The sequence below is a fragment of the Cnephaeus nilssonii genome, assembly GCF_951640355.1.
Source record: "Cnephaeus nilssonii genome assembly, chromosome: 22".
Taxonomy (NCBI): domain Eukaryota; kingdom Metazoa; phylum Chordata; class Mammalia; order Chiroptera; family Vespertilionidae; genus Cnephaeus; species Cnephaeus nilssonii.
In genome coordinates this window covers 28,827,580-28,841,525 of record NC_137093.1, presented here as the reverse complement: position 1 = coordinate 28,841,525, position 13,946 = coordinate 28,827,580, and the positions used below count along the sequence as shown (strand labels likewise).

At 64.1% G+C, this 13,946-nt stretch overlaps 1 protein-coding gene across 3 annotated transcripts in view; it reads right to left on the bottom strand.

The window, feature by feature from the left end:
* Positions 1 to 1,316: 1,316 nt before the first annotated feature.
* ADGRD1 (adhesion G protein-coupled receptor D1) overlaps positions 1,317 to 13,946 on the bottom strand; it is a 47,966-nt gene continuing 35,336 nt past the window's right edge. For all 3 annotated transcript variants that reach the window (XM_079762495.1, XM_079762494.1, XM_079762496.1), the window contains 11 exons: positions 12,504 to 12,627; positions 11,102 to 11,205; positions 10,109 to 10,220; positions 9,310 to 9,463; positions 8,645 to 8,711; positions 8,070 to 8,136; positions 6,324 to 6,415; positions 5,400 to 5,526; positions 5,011 to 5,052; positions 4,389 to 4,481; positions 1,317 to 3,424 (listed from right to left, as the gene is read on the bottom strand). In XM_079762495.1, coding sequence (XP_079618621.1) covers positions 3,329 to 3,424; positions 4,389 to 4,481; positions 5,011 to 5,052; positions 5,400 to 5,526; positions 6,324 to 6,415; positions 8,070 to 8,136; positions 8,645 to 8,711; positions 9,310 to 9,463; positions 10,109 to 10,220; positions 11,102 to 11,205; positions 12,504 to 12,627 — 1,078 coding nt within the window. In that variant the 3' untranslated portion in view covers positions 1,317 to 3,328. The remainder of the gene's footprint in view (positions 3,425 to 4,388; positions 4,482 to 5,010; positions 5,053 to 5,399; positions 5,527 to 6,323; positions 6,416 to 8,069; positions 8,137 to 8,644; positions 8,712 to 9,309; positions 9,464 to 10,108; positions 10,221 to 11,101; positions 11,206 to 12,503; positions 12,628 to 13,946) is intronic.

Sequence of the window (13,946 nt, the reverse complement as noted above, 5' to 3'; positions counted from 1 at the left end):
TTCCATGGAAACCGAGACCTTGGCGGCGGATTGCACGGGCTGGTGTCAGCGGTGCTGAAACGAGGTGGTGGGAGCTGGAGAACCTCCTAGAATAGATGCAGTTGATGTAATTTCCTGAAACTCAGAAACCGCCCCCACGCCCGGGGGTGGGGAGGAGCCCAGGGGCAGGTGTGCCCGGATCCCGCCCAGCTCAGAGCGGCTGAGCATCCACCTGGGGCCGATGCAGACGCCGCCAGCCTGGCCCGCAGGCCCTGCACGCGTCTGTCCGCAGAGGAGAGAGAGGGCGCCCGGGGCCGGGGACACCGCCGAGCGCCCTGTGAGAGCCACCCGGAGGCCGACGTCCCTTGTCACGGTCACGGCTCCCCACGCCGCGCTGGGGGGCCCCGTGGGACAGGCTTCGTGGCCGCTGTGCAGCATCCGTGAAGGACCCACCGGGAACGGGTTCCCTCCCTCCTGCCCGCGCGGTGCCCGGGGGTGCACCCGCCTCCCACCTCCCCCGCCTCCTGGAACTTTGCATCTGCACTTCCCTCCTTTTTTTTTAAATTAAGATTTTTAAAAAATATATTTCTTACAGAGAGGAAGGGAGAGGGAGAGTTAGAAACATCGATGAGAGAGAAACATCGATCAGCTGCCTCCTGCACACCCCCCACTGGGGATGTGCCCGCAACCAAGGTACATGCCCTTGACCGGAATCGAACCTGGGACCCTTCAGTCCTCAGGCCGAGGCTCTATCCACTGAGCCACACCGGCCAGGGCTAGAATGTCCTTTCTTTAACCAACACAATCGCGGTTAACAGAGCATGATTCCTACATATTTCCCATAACCATGGCTGCTCCCCAATATTCTATTTTTGCCCCTAAAGCCCTAAACTCACCTTCCAGGCTTAAGACTGTGTCAGACCCAGGCCAGCCTTGCGAGCCTGGGCCAGCCCAGCCTCCTGGTTAAGAAAAAACAGTAATTGTTCATGAGTCTCCCGGGCCCTGAAGCCAATCCGGCTTTTCCTCCGCCTCAGCGACGTCTCCCCAAAGCGCCGCCGCCGAGCCATCGAGGCAGGTGAGGAGGGATGGATTCTTCCGTCACTAAATATAGTCTCCCCCCTGGCCCGCCTCCGGCTCACGGCGGGAGAAAACCAATTCAGAAAACCGATTCGGTTGCAGGTGAACGCAGCAAGCTGGGGCGGGGACACTTTACCCGGACGATTGAGGATTCCCTCCCTCCCGCCCCCTCCCACGTGCCTCGGAGTCTCGGCTTCACCTGGGGGCCCGTGCTCCCCTCCCACGAGGCAAAGCCATCGAACGCACTCCCCGTTGGGGACAGGAAGCTTTTATTTCGTCAGAATCACAACACGTTTTCCCTCCCGCACGCCCTTCTTCCCAAGGTCACCTTTGGCCGGGGGACGCCGGCCAGCCCCGAGTGAGCGTATAAATGTATAAATAACGTGCGGGGCTCGGTCATTAGCGGGAAGAGGCCTCGGCACTGGTCTCCTGACACATTAGCTACGGGAGCGCGTGCCTGTGTGCGGGGGAGAGAAACAGCTTCGTCTGCAGGACGGTCCCAGCAGGAGTGAAGGCGGGAAAGGAATCCGCGTGTCGTTGTCCGAGGGGCACCGTGCTCTCACTCCGGGGCCGCGGGAGCGGAGGGGGTCTGCTTCTGAGTCACGGGGGGAGCCAGGGCCGGGCTGGCACGGGGGCTCTGCAGGGACCCCCAGGGGCTGCCCCCGAGCTGCGTGGCATCCTCACGACCTGCTCACCGACGGGCGCACCTGGGGTCTTGCCTGGAGGGAGGGAGAACTCACCCCCGTGGACGCTCGGCTTCGAGGGGCCCCTCGCAGGGCAGGGTGCCTGGGTGCCTGTCACACTCACCCCGACACTGACCAGGTGCCCGAGGGGCCCTGGCCGGTGTGGCTCAGTGGTTAGAGTGCCGGCCTGTGGACCAAAGGAGCGTGGGTTCGATTCAGGGTCAAGGGCACATACCTGGGTTGCGGGTTCGATGCCTGGCCCTGGGCGGGGCATGTGCAAGAGGAAACCAATCAATGTCTCTCTCATGACTCTCTCTTTCTCTCTCCTACTTCTCCCTCCCTTCCACTCTCCTCTAAAAGATCGATGGAAAAAATATCCTCGGGTGCAGATAAAAAAAAGAGGGTGCCAAGCGTGTGGAGGGTCCGCAGAACAACATAAACGTGGGCGTGCGGGCGTGGACGGCGGTGCCGGGTCACCGTGTTGGAGGCGGGGTTTCAGTATCTACGCCCGGCCTGCCCCCTACCGGCCATTTCACAGACACGTGGGCCGTGCCGTCCCGGTGGGTCCCTCGCAGCCTCTTCCCAGATCCCCCGGTGGCGTCAGGGACACGTCTGTGACCTCGAACCCCAGCGGCCGTGTTCGGCAGGATCCGACCACGCACGGAGTGTGACGGTGACGCCATGGCCCGAGGGGCCGCGTCCACAGATTCACATCCGCTCAGAAGACGCAGCGATGGGCACCCCCCGGCGCCTGCCCTGCGGGCAGCGGGCAGCCTTCTTGGGGACACGAAGCAGCTGGGGTGCCCGGGCAGGGCGACTGGGCGTGAGCGACGGGAAGCCGTGGTGAGTGGTGCGGGGAAGTCAGGCCTCGGAAAACATCCGGACGGGGCCCTGGTGGGTGCCCACGGCGAATGGGAGGGAAGCGTCAGAAAGGGGGAGATTGGAGGCCGACTTCGAGTCTGAAGCGTCCGCGCCCGTGAGGGGCGGTTTGAGGAGCAGCCGTGGCCCGAAGCCCCGGGGACTCAGCGGCCAGCATGTCAGCCGCGGCCTGGGCGTCAGCAAGGCCCCAGCACAGGCCTCCCACCTACGGTCGCCGCACGGAGGGGCTTCAGGGAGCCGGTTCTTGGGTGGGTTCAGCAGGTTGACATTCCTCACTCTCTCCCACGCACCCATCTGCCTCGGCCCGACCCTCTGGGGCTGCGTGGGGGCCTGAACCCCCAGCAGGACCCGGCTCTGTGGTCCGAGTCCCCTTCCCGGGGCAGACGCTCAGCCGCCTCCGATGCTGGGCCTCGAGCTCAGTCACAGGTCTGTGGGGAGGCTCAGGAAGCAGGTCAGCAGGCCGCCGGGTTCCGGGGCGCCCCCAGGGCTGTCACTCGGCCACGGGGGGACCGAGCCAGGGGGTCCGCCCTCGCTGTGAACAGGCTGCGGGCGGAGTGGTGGCCTCTGTCACCCGGGACGGCTGTCACGGGGACCCCGCGGCCGGACGGCGATGAGGAGCGGGTCCCGCGGGCAGAGGCGGGGTGTGTCGCGCGTGCTGTCGGGGGCGGTGCTCTGAGTGGCGGGCCGGCCCGGTGCTGCGTGGCCTCGGCTCACACGGGGGACAGGTCCGTGCGGTGGGCGGACTGGCTGCTCTTGTCCCAGGGGCTGAGCTTGGAGGAGGCTGTGCCCGGCCGGGTCCCGTTCATCTGTGGAGGCAGAGGAGTGAGGCGCGAGGCCCGCGCCGGGGCCAGAGACCTGAGCCCCTGTGAGTGCGGGAGCGAGCCTTGGGCCTTGGGCCTGAACGTTGCCTGAGGGTCCTCCCTGTGGGGGCCCCACTGCTCCCCAGAAATGAGGATCTTGAACTGGAGATGGTGCCCTTCTCCCACCTTCCTCATCCCTTCCAGGTTCCGGTGTGCATTCATTCACTCCTGCAGCATTCATTCACCCATTCATCCATCATTTCTGCCCTTGTATCCATCCATCCATCCATCCACCCATCCATCCATCCATCCACCCATCCATCCATCCATCCATCCATCCATCATTCATTCATCATCCATCCATCCATCCATTCATCTATCCATCCATCCATTCATCATCCATTCATCACCCATCCATTATCCATCCATCATCCATTCATCTATCCATCCATTCATCATCCATTCCTCAATCTACCCATGTATTCATCCAGGACAGAGGACAGGATGTGGGTGTAACATCGCCCAGGGTTTGTAGGGTCCTGCAGGCCAAGGTCAGGTGTGAGAGGTCAGGAGAGGTCAGGTGTGAGAGGTCAGGTGTAAGAGGCTGAGCAACAACCACCAGCAGCTCCCCCACTGTCCGGCAGCTGCCTGTACAGCACGAGTCCGGGGAGGAGGGACCCGAGGGAAGGAAGGAGTGGGAGGCTCAGAGTGAGGAGCCGAGGGCCTCAGCTCCACGCAGCCCTTGGTCAGGCAGAGGCTCAGTGAAGCCAGCGAGCAACTTGTGTGTGTGTGTGTGTGTGTGTATATGTGTGTGTGTATGTGTGAGCAGGTGCTCAAGCAGGGCAGCGCGCGCGCGCGTGCGCGCGGGGCTGACGGACCCCTTCAGGTGCGTGCGAGGGCAGCGCCCTGGGGTCACGGGGTCAGGGGTGCAGGCCCCCAAGGAGGGGCCGAGGGACACCACACCACTCACCACGTCGGAGCTGGAGGGCTTCGGGTTGGCATTGCGGCTGGAGCTGCTCGTGAGGGACCAGACCTTGGTTTTATGCTTGAAGGCGGCTCTCACCTTCGAGGGCAGAACGGGGTCGTTAGAAACAGCCTCAGAGGTTGAAACAGGAGCCATTGGGGCTCCTTGAGGAGGTCTCCCCCATCCCCCCGCCTCCACCTCCCTGCAGGACATCCAGAGGGGGGAGGCTTGGGGGTTGCTTAGCAATGGGAAGAGATGAAGGGGCTGAGGGGGTTCAGACTTGCCACCCACACCTGCCCGGTAGGCAGCTCCGCCCCTGAGCTCCCTGCCCTTTCAGAAAGGAAAACCCGCCTGGCCGGCTGGCATGGCTCAGTGGCTGAACTCCGACCTATGAACCAGGAGGTCACGGTTCCATTCCCGGTCAGGGCACAGGCCCGGGTTGCGGCCTCGATCCCCAGTGGAGGGCGTGCAGTAGGCAGCCGATCCATGATTCTCTCTCATCGTGGATGTTTCTATTTCTCTCTCCCTCTCCTGTCCTCTCTGACATCAATTAAAATATATATTCTTACAAAAAGAAAGGAAAACCCGTTCCCAGCTGCCCACGTGGGGAGTGAGGGGCCGGCCGTACCTCGGAATTCAGGAGACAGTGGAAGAGGAAGATGAAGAAGCCCTGGAGGGAGGGAGGGGAGAGTCAGACCCACCGCCTGGTACAGACACCCCTGCGGGCTCCTGGCTCACAGGCCGCACTGGGGTCTGTTGTTGGGGAGCCCGGAGGGAGCGGGGTGCTCTGCGGTCCGTGAGGAGGGAGGGGCATCCTGGACCCGCGGTCACATGACCTGCAGGCAGGCAGCCGCTAGGACCAGGGGTGGGGGGTGTGGGGGGCGTGCGTGGGCCAAGATTCAGGGACAGGCAGTTCCCAGACAGGCTCCGCCTGGGGCGGGGGCGGGGGGGGGGGCTGTGGGCTGCCCTCTACACGGGGCAACTAACGCGCCCGCCCCGGAGGCCCCCGGCGCCCACCTGCAGGGAGTTGAGGATGGCGAACGCGTACTGGAAGGCCACCGCCTGGTTGTTGACGGCCAGCACCCCGAAGACCCAGGAGGTGCCCAGGATGGGCAGCAGCACGGCCACGGCCTTCGCCGTCAACCTGGAGGCGAGAGGGCGATGCCTGGGGGGCGGGCAGGGCCGGGCGGGGAGCTGACCCCCCGGGACGGGGACGCGGGGTCCCCCCGGGCTGGCTCAGGGCCCAGTCACCCAGGACACTAGAGCAGCCCTGGGCACAGGGGCCGGGTGGGAAGCGGGTCCCAGGCGCCCACAGAGGACGCGGGGGGTAGACGTGCCCAGCACCCAGACCCCTGCAGGCCAGCCCGTGGGCTCGCTGGGGAAGGGGGCTCCGTGGAAAAAGGAATCTGGCCCCCCGAGCCCGGAGCTGAGCTGGTGCCGAGTCGTGTGCCCGGAGGGCGCTGTGCCCGGCTGTCCGACTCCGGCTGGGGGACGGGCGGCCTCCCAGGGAAGAGCATGGACGTGACCCCTGACCCTTAACCCTTGACCAGGGTCATCCTTCTGCCCCAGGGCCCAGCCCTCCAAGGTGTGCAGAGGCCGAAAAGCCCAAGAGGCGGGGGCCACCTGTCACATTAGCCCACAGAGTCGGGGACTCAGACGGAGTAACTGCTGTATCGACCTGCCGTTGACACATTTCCTGTCCCCCTCAGATCCGATCGGATACGCTGCGGCCAGTCTCTCGCTCAACGCCCGCTGCCGGCACCTGCGCCCCGTTTTCCAGCCCCCCCCGCCCGGTTCCCTGGGAGGAGCCACCCCTCCACCTCCTGGCCTGTGGTTTGGGGGTGTGGGGTCCGACGGCACCTAGAGCCGGGTGGACCTCCCCCCTCCGCTGCCCGAGCCGCCCTCCGTGGGCGGGGCACCCTCCGGCCCAGGCCCACGTACTTGAAGGCGCTGGGGTCCCCGTGGACCTTGTAGTTGTCGGCGCTGATCTGGGAAATGACCCTGGTGACGGCGACGAGGATGCCGATGTTCACCTGCGGGGGGTGGGGAGAGAAAGGGGGGGTGGGGGGAGAGAAAGGGGGGGATAGAAGGGGGGACGGAGAGAAGGGGGGACGGAGAGAAGGGGGGACAGGTGAGGGCTGGGGCGGCACCTGCTGAGCACCTGACTCCTCCTGCCGCCGCCCTCCCCAGCCAGGGCTGCACACACCTGGAGGCATGTCACCCAGGTCCCTGAGCACCTGCTCACCGGCCCCCCAAGACTGTCCTCTGGGGGCTCATATCCGTGGGGCAGAGAAAAGACAGCAAAACAGACCCATTCTGCCCGGCCGGTGTGGCTCAGTGGTTGAGCATCGACCTATGAACCAGGAGGTCAGGGTTCGATTCCCAGTCAGGGCACATGCCCGGGGTTGTGGGCTCAATCCCCAGTGTGGGGCGTGCAGGAGGCAGCCGATCCGAGATTCTCTCTCATCATGGATGTTTCTCTCGCTCCCTCTCCCTTCCTCTCTGAAATCCATGAAAATATGTATTTTTTAAAAAGAACAAAGGCGTTTCCCCAGCGCGGTTGGTGTTAGAATTCCGTGGGATCCCAGAGTCAGTTCCCGGCACAGGGACAACCCCGTCGGAGAGGGGCCCAGAGGCAGGGGCCCAGACACCTGCAGGGGGCTCATCTGACCCCTGACCCCTGACCCCGGACCCAGCACTGACGGCACCTGCTCCTGACTACAAGTTTAGGAATCCCATTCCTGTTCGACCCCGAGTGGCCCTGTGACCCTGGGAATCCTGACCGCTGGGGGGTTCCCAGAGGCGTTCGCCAACCTTCCCCAAGGCGGCCCTGGGCCCCGGGGGGCTCCCTGACCAGGAAACCGTGGGTGAGGAAACCCCGTGGGGTCAGAACCCACGTGCCTGCCCGTTCCCTGCCCGACCCACACCCGCAGCTTCGCCTGCCACCTGAACATGCGACGGCTTCCCCTGTCACCTGGGACATGAGTCCAGGCTAAAGCATTAAATCCGACAGTAAAATAGTAGTCATTAATGTTGGTGTTTCCAGGGTTCAAGCCCCAGTGCGGGCGGCCATTAATGTCGGGGTTCTTGTCCCAGCATTACGAAGGGGTTCTCAGCAATCTGGAGAAAGGCTGTGCGTAGATTCAATAAAGAGTCCAAGGACGACAGATAGTTTTGAAAGGCATTGAGGGTCAGAGGAGCTTCAGCTAAAGACTACCCCTTGACTCAGGATCCCGTGCTATTTATTAACACAATCTGTCCTCAGGCAAGGTGGAGATAATACACGTCAGAGGGTGGGGTTTACAGAAGCATTGTCAGATTGGGGAACAGCCTACAGCTGTTCAGGTGTTTGGCCAACAGGAGGCAGTAACACGCAGATTGAGATGCCCTGAGCTGTCTGGCAGCAAACGATTATCCTATTCAGGTTTGGGGGAGATGCTTTTTAGCTGTTCCAACAGGTAAGCTACATATGTGGCTCAGCCCTTGTTGAGCCCCCAAGCTTCACCAACCTTTTGGTGAAACTCTTCTAAGTATGACATGTTGGAATTGGTTCCCGGCACCAGGCCACGGCCCCCTGAGGGGACAGGAGCCCTGCTCACCAGGGGGAGTGTCTCAGGGCCAGGCCCCTCCCAGGGAGCCCCAAGACCCCCCCAGCTTCTAACCCCTCCCCCCCAGGCCAGCACCTACCAGGATGACCAGCAGGGCGGGGCCCACGAAGGCCCAGATGGCTCCGCTGTGCAGGGACAGCCAGCAGCTGCGGAGGGAAGCGACCACTCAGCCTTCTTCTCTCTTTACGGAGGGCGGGTCCTACTCCTGGGACGTGACCCCGGCCTGGCCCCCACACCAGCCCTTCCTCATCCAGGTCCCACGACGGCCGTCCACCGCCGTGAAATCCCTCGGCTACGCCCCGCATGCCGGACCTGGCCGGTGCACCCGCCTGCACTCCCCTGCACCCGTGGGTTCCCAGCTGTCATTACGGAGCAGCGGGTGCCCCATGCCCCTGCAGACCACCCCCCGAAAGGCTAGAGTCACCGACCCGGGCTCCAGGGGTGACCCGTGTCTAGGAAGGCCATGGGAACAAAACAGTTCTGTCTGCACCCTCTGCCCACCGGCTCCCCCCCCCCACACACACACTGGATGCCCCTGCCCCCGCCTCAGCCAGGCCCGCCCCAGGGGAACCTAGGAGACCAGCGCTGAGGCCGAGACCCCTCGCAGCCCTGTCCCCGCAGGAGCCCGCTGACGCAGCGGCCGAGCCCGCCTACTTGTTGGTGGTCCCGTAACTGTCCAGGGCACAGGAGATGGAGATGACGCAGATCAGCAGCGGGGACCCTGCGGAGACCAGAGCGGGCACCCCATGAGCCCGCGCCCCTCGGCTCTCACTCCCGAGTTCATTTATTCGCTTTACGCCCGATTCACACCAAGAGCCACGGGCAGGCTGCGGACGCAGGGCAGCCCGGTCCTCTGAGAACCTACGGTCCAAACAAGGAGGTAACAGCCCCGCCAGCGTGGCTCAGGGGTTGAGCATCCACCTACGAACCAGGAGGTCAGGGCACAGGCCCGGGTTGCGGGCTCCATCCCCAGTAGGGGGCGTGCAGGAGGCAGCCGATCCATGATTCTCTCCCATCATTGATGTTTCTCTCTCTCTCTCCCTCTCCCTTCCTCTCTGAAATCAATAAAAATATATTTAAAATACTAAAGAAAAAAGAAAAAAAAAGAACACCCAAAGAAGTCAGAATCGCGGGGAGCAAGTGATTCCCAGGATGTGAGACCTTTGCTCTGGTTTGGCCAACATGGTTCTCCTTCTATCTTGGCCTCTTCGAGGTGCAGAGAAGGCCAGAAGGGAGAGCAAACCCCCTCCCATCCCATCCCGCCCCCCCCCACACACACACACTGCCCAGCGGCACCCGCCCCAGCCCCCGGCACCCACCCCAGCCGATCCCGTAGTAGTAGCGGTGCTTGCTGTCCTCGGAGCCGAAGACCCGGATGACCATGCTGTAGAGGTGCAGCCCCTCCACCAGCATCCAGGCGAAGGCGCTCAGGAAGAAGTAGTGCAGCAGCACGGCCAGCACCTGGCACGGGACCTGGGCGCCCAGCAGAGAGGCCCAAGGTCAGGCCTCTCGGGGCGTTTCCTGGGGTCCCCGCCTCCCAGCGCCCCTGTCTGGGGCATCTTCTGGGGTCACGTGGTCTGACTTCCGCCCTGGGATTCAGGGCTCCCGCCCGTTTCTGGTCTGGGTGGGGCACGTGACTCATGGGGAACCAATCACTGCCCCATGCTCCCTCCCAGGCACAGTGATTGGTCCAGGAAGACGTGGGAATCAGATCCGGCCAATCAGCATGCAGGCCCCCATTCCGTGCGACGGGATTGGCTCAGAGTGGAGCCGCCAGGGAGCCAGGGTTCCCTCCTCCCTCCAGCCTGGTCCCGGAGGGGAGGCCTGTGGGAAGGGGGTTCAGAGGCAGAGGAAGCAGCCCGAGGCCTGGCTTCCCCGCTGGACTCTGGAATGTCAGTCTGTCCACCTCGAGGTGTCCGTCAGCCAGACACCACGTCATCTGCATGCCGTCTCCTCGTCTCCCTGGGGGGACCCCGGCCTGGCTTTCTGGGGCGGGAGTGGGGTGGGGTGGGGGTGGGGGTGTGTCCCTCTGCATTCCGGGCTGGAGGATTCCAGCTGCAGGAGGCGCCACCCCGGTGGCATCTGGGGAGCAGGGGGGGAGTTTGGGGGGGGACTCACTGTGCCCGGCTGGCAGTGGAAGCTGACGAGCAGCAGGACCTGGGCCACCAGGACGGCGAAGGACAGGTTGGCGTGGATGTGGTAGCGCTGGTTCCGGATGGTGCTGACCGAGCTGAGGGCAGAGGGCAGAGGGCAGGGGGCAGGGGTGAGGCCATGACGGGCCTCTGGGAAGCGGGTCCAGATGCTACCTATCACTGTCGGACCCTCGTTGGCTCCCGGCTGCCCTTGGAAATGGCCCGGCTCTGGGCAGGCCCCACGGCTTAGTGAAAGCCGGTGTCCTCCAACTCCACCAGGTCCCTCTCTGCACCCCAGACCTCAACATGGAGAGTGATCGAGGACGCCCGGCCAGCGGGGCTCAGGGGCTGAGCGCCAACCTACGAACCAGGAGGTCACGGTTCGATTCCCGGTCAGGGCACATACCTGGTTGTGCGCTGGATCCCCAGCAGGGGGCGTGCAGGAGGCAGCCGGTCCATGATTCTTTCTCCTCATGGATGCTTCTCTCTCTCTCCCTCTCCCTTCCTCTTTGAAATCAATTTATATATATATATATATATATATATATATATATATATATATATTCCTCACCTGAGGATATTTCTTTCCATTGATTTCGAGAGAGAGTGGAAGGGAGAGGGAGAGACAGAGAGAAACACGCCGGTTGGTTGCCTCCTGCAACCGCCCCTGACCAGGGCCGGGAGCCTGCAACCAAGTATGTGCCCTTGACGGGAATCGAACCCAGGACCCTTCAGTCCGCGGGCTGACGCTCTGTCCACTGAGCCAAGCCTCGGGCTAGAAAATACAAATTCCTTACAAAGTGACTGAGGAACACCCACCGGCTGTGCAGACCCGGCTCCTCATACCAAGGCCAGCAGGGAGACCGAGGGGGTAGAGGGGGCCAAGCGGGCGGGGAGGGGGTTCCTGTTCGCACGGAGCCGCCAGCCTCCCGGGACACGGACACGGACACGGACACGGGTGGGGGCGGCAGGGACTCACGAGAGCATCGCGAAGGTGGCCAGCGTGACGGCCAGGCAGAGCACGGACAGGGAGCAGCCGATGTAACTGATGGACGAGAGCGCCACCTGGTGTCCGCGCGTGAGCTGTGCGGGGAGCGGAGCGCAGGGAGCAGAGGTCAGGGCCGCGGACCGGCCCTGCGGTGAGCCAGGCCCGGCCGGTGGGCGCTCCAGCCCCGCGGGTGCCCCGCTGAGGGTCAGGGGCCCCTGTCCCGCCGCCGGGAGGGCGCGGTGGCCTCCAGGGGCCCTGTGGCTGCCGCCCACAGGGGTTGGGTCCTTCGGGGTCAGCCCTGGGTTTGCACGTGGCAAACGCCCCAATGGCCCCCCCAGCCTAGACCTGCGCCTGCCGAGCCCTCCCTCCCCACCGGGGGGCCTCGCCTTGGGGTCCGGCTCCGTCCCCCGGGGGCCCTGCCCTTCCCGAGGCCTCGGTACCCACGGGAGGCGCCTCCCTTTCCCTTAGGGCCCATGAGAAGGTGCCTTTTCGGCCCGGATCTGGTGTTTTTTTAGCATGGGTAATTGTCGTGTTTTTGCCTGGATAATTTTAAACCACGTTCACGCCGCCCTTCGCTGGCGATGAGCGGCCGGGATTCGCTTCTGCGAAGACACCCACAGCCGGTCTAAACCGGGCGGCCCACGACTGTGCTCAGGGCTTTGTCTGCGGCTGATGGGACGGGGCTGCCTCCCTCCCTCCCTCCCCTCTGCCGGCCCCGCCCCAGGCCGCCACCTTGCAGCTCAGCGAGGGAGGGACCTGGAGGAGGCCCTGCTCGCTGCCCTCGTCCCTCCGGGGCACAGCACCCCCTTCCCCCGCCCCCCTCCTGCCGCCACCTGTGCCCTCGGAGCCAGGAACGGCCTCCCGGCCCCCGGCTCGCTCACAGGGCACTTCCTGGCAGACGCCTCTCTGACCACAGGCCTGGCCGGGCGGCTCATGGGTTAGAGCAATGGTCCCGCTGGGCCAGGGCTGCGAGGTCGATCCCCTGTCAGGACACACACGAGTCAGCACCTGGGGGGCGGGGTCTGCACCTGGGGGATGGGGTCTGCACCTGGGGGATGGGGTCTGCACCTGGGGGGCGGGGTCTGAACCTGGGGGGTGGGGTCTGCACCTGGGGGATGGGGTCTGCACCTGGGGGACGGGGCCTGTACCTGGGGGACGGGGTCTGCACCTGGGGGACGGGGTCTTCACCTGGGGGCGGGGCCGCACTGGGGCTGCCCGCGGACACCGAAAGAATAGAATTTTTTTGCCAAAGCAGCAGAGCTCACCGATGTCCCTGCCCGAGCGTCTCCCTGCTCAGCGGCCCCCCCTCGGTCCCCATGGCCGACAGCCCCCGCCCCCCACCCACCCCCGTGCCTCCCAGCAGGACCGCCTGCCGGAGGGCGCCCCGCCTCACCTCCAGCGGCACCACCTGCATGAGGATGGCGAAGTTGGTGAGGTGCAAGCAGCGGCAGACGGAGTAGCCCAGGTTCCCCTCCGCCAGGACGCAGCCCTCGTTGGACCAGACGCCGTCCCCGGAGCTGCGGGAGGGAGGGAGGGTCAGCGGGAGGCAGCGGCCCGGCCTCGGCCAGCAGAACGCGGCCGCGTGGGCCGGGCCGAGGGGCCGAGGGGCCGAGGGGCCCTCCGGGGAGGAGCGGGTGGCGGCTCCCCCAGTTTGGAAGGCGCCTGGGCTGCTGCCCTTACGGAGCGAGATGCGTCCCGGCCAGGGCACCTCTGGGCGAGCGCCACGCACAGGGCCCGCCGGGCACTCAGAGGGACGGGGGGACGGACACTCAGCACGGGGGACACACGGCGGTGACAGGACCCGCACCCGCAGGAGGGACACGACACCGGGCCTCAGCTCTCAGCCCGAACCCAAGGTCGTGTTCTCTCCGACCAGAACCACATCCCGAGGCTGTTGTTATTATTCTTCACCTGAGGGCACTTCCCATGGGCTTTCTTATTATTTATTTTTATTTTAAAAAATAATACTTTTATTGATGTCAGAGAGGAAGGGAGAGGGAGAGAGAGAGAAACATCCGTGAGGAGAGAGAATCACGGATCGGCCGCCTCCTGCACGCCCCACACTGGGGATCGAGCCTGCAACCCGGGCCTGTGCCCTGACCGGGCATCGAACCCTGACCTCCTGGTTCCTGGGTCGATGCTCAGCCACGGAGCCACGCGGCCGGGCTGGCGTGTTACTTTTAAAGGAGGAATGCACGAACAGATGCTGAGTCGTTCTTACCGTTCACGTCTAGGAACGAGGAAGGATCTGAGTCCCCTCTGTGTCCAGGGGGACAATCTTTCAAAAAGGCTTCCCCAGACAGACAGACAGGGACACGCTGCCCACAGGGGTGCCCCGCGAGGGAGGTCAGCGTCCATCACGCCCCGAAATGCAAAAGGGGAAACCATGAAGGTACGTGGGCAACGGTCATTTCCTTATTTCCTTTCGCTGGAGGAACACTAATGATCTAGGGCCGCGTGGCGGCTTCATGGTGCCGTCAGGGGAAGCTGTGTGACGAGAATGCACCACGGGTGACATGAGGCGCGGCGCGCTGAGGCCGACGCGAGGGACGGAGACATAGGGGTCAGACCTCCCGTTAAAGGGACAGGCACCTCAGGAGGCAACAGTGGAGATCACAAGGGCATACATGTTACCCCCAAATCCTAACGAAGTAAGAAAAAGAGAACATGAGAAACAAAGATAGCCCGGCTGGCGTGGCTCAGAGGTCGACCTAGGAACCAGGAGGTCAGGGTTCGATTCCCGGTCAGGGCACAGGCCCGGGTTTCAGGCTCGATCCCCAGTGGGGGGCATGCAGGAGGCAGCCGATCCATGATTCTCTCTCATCACTGATGTTTC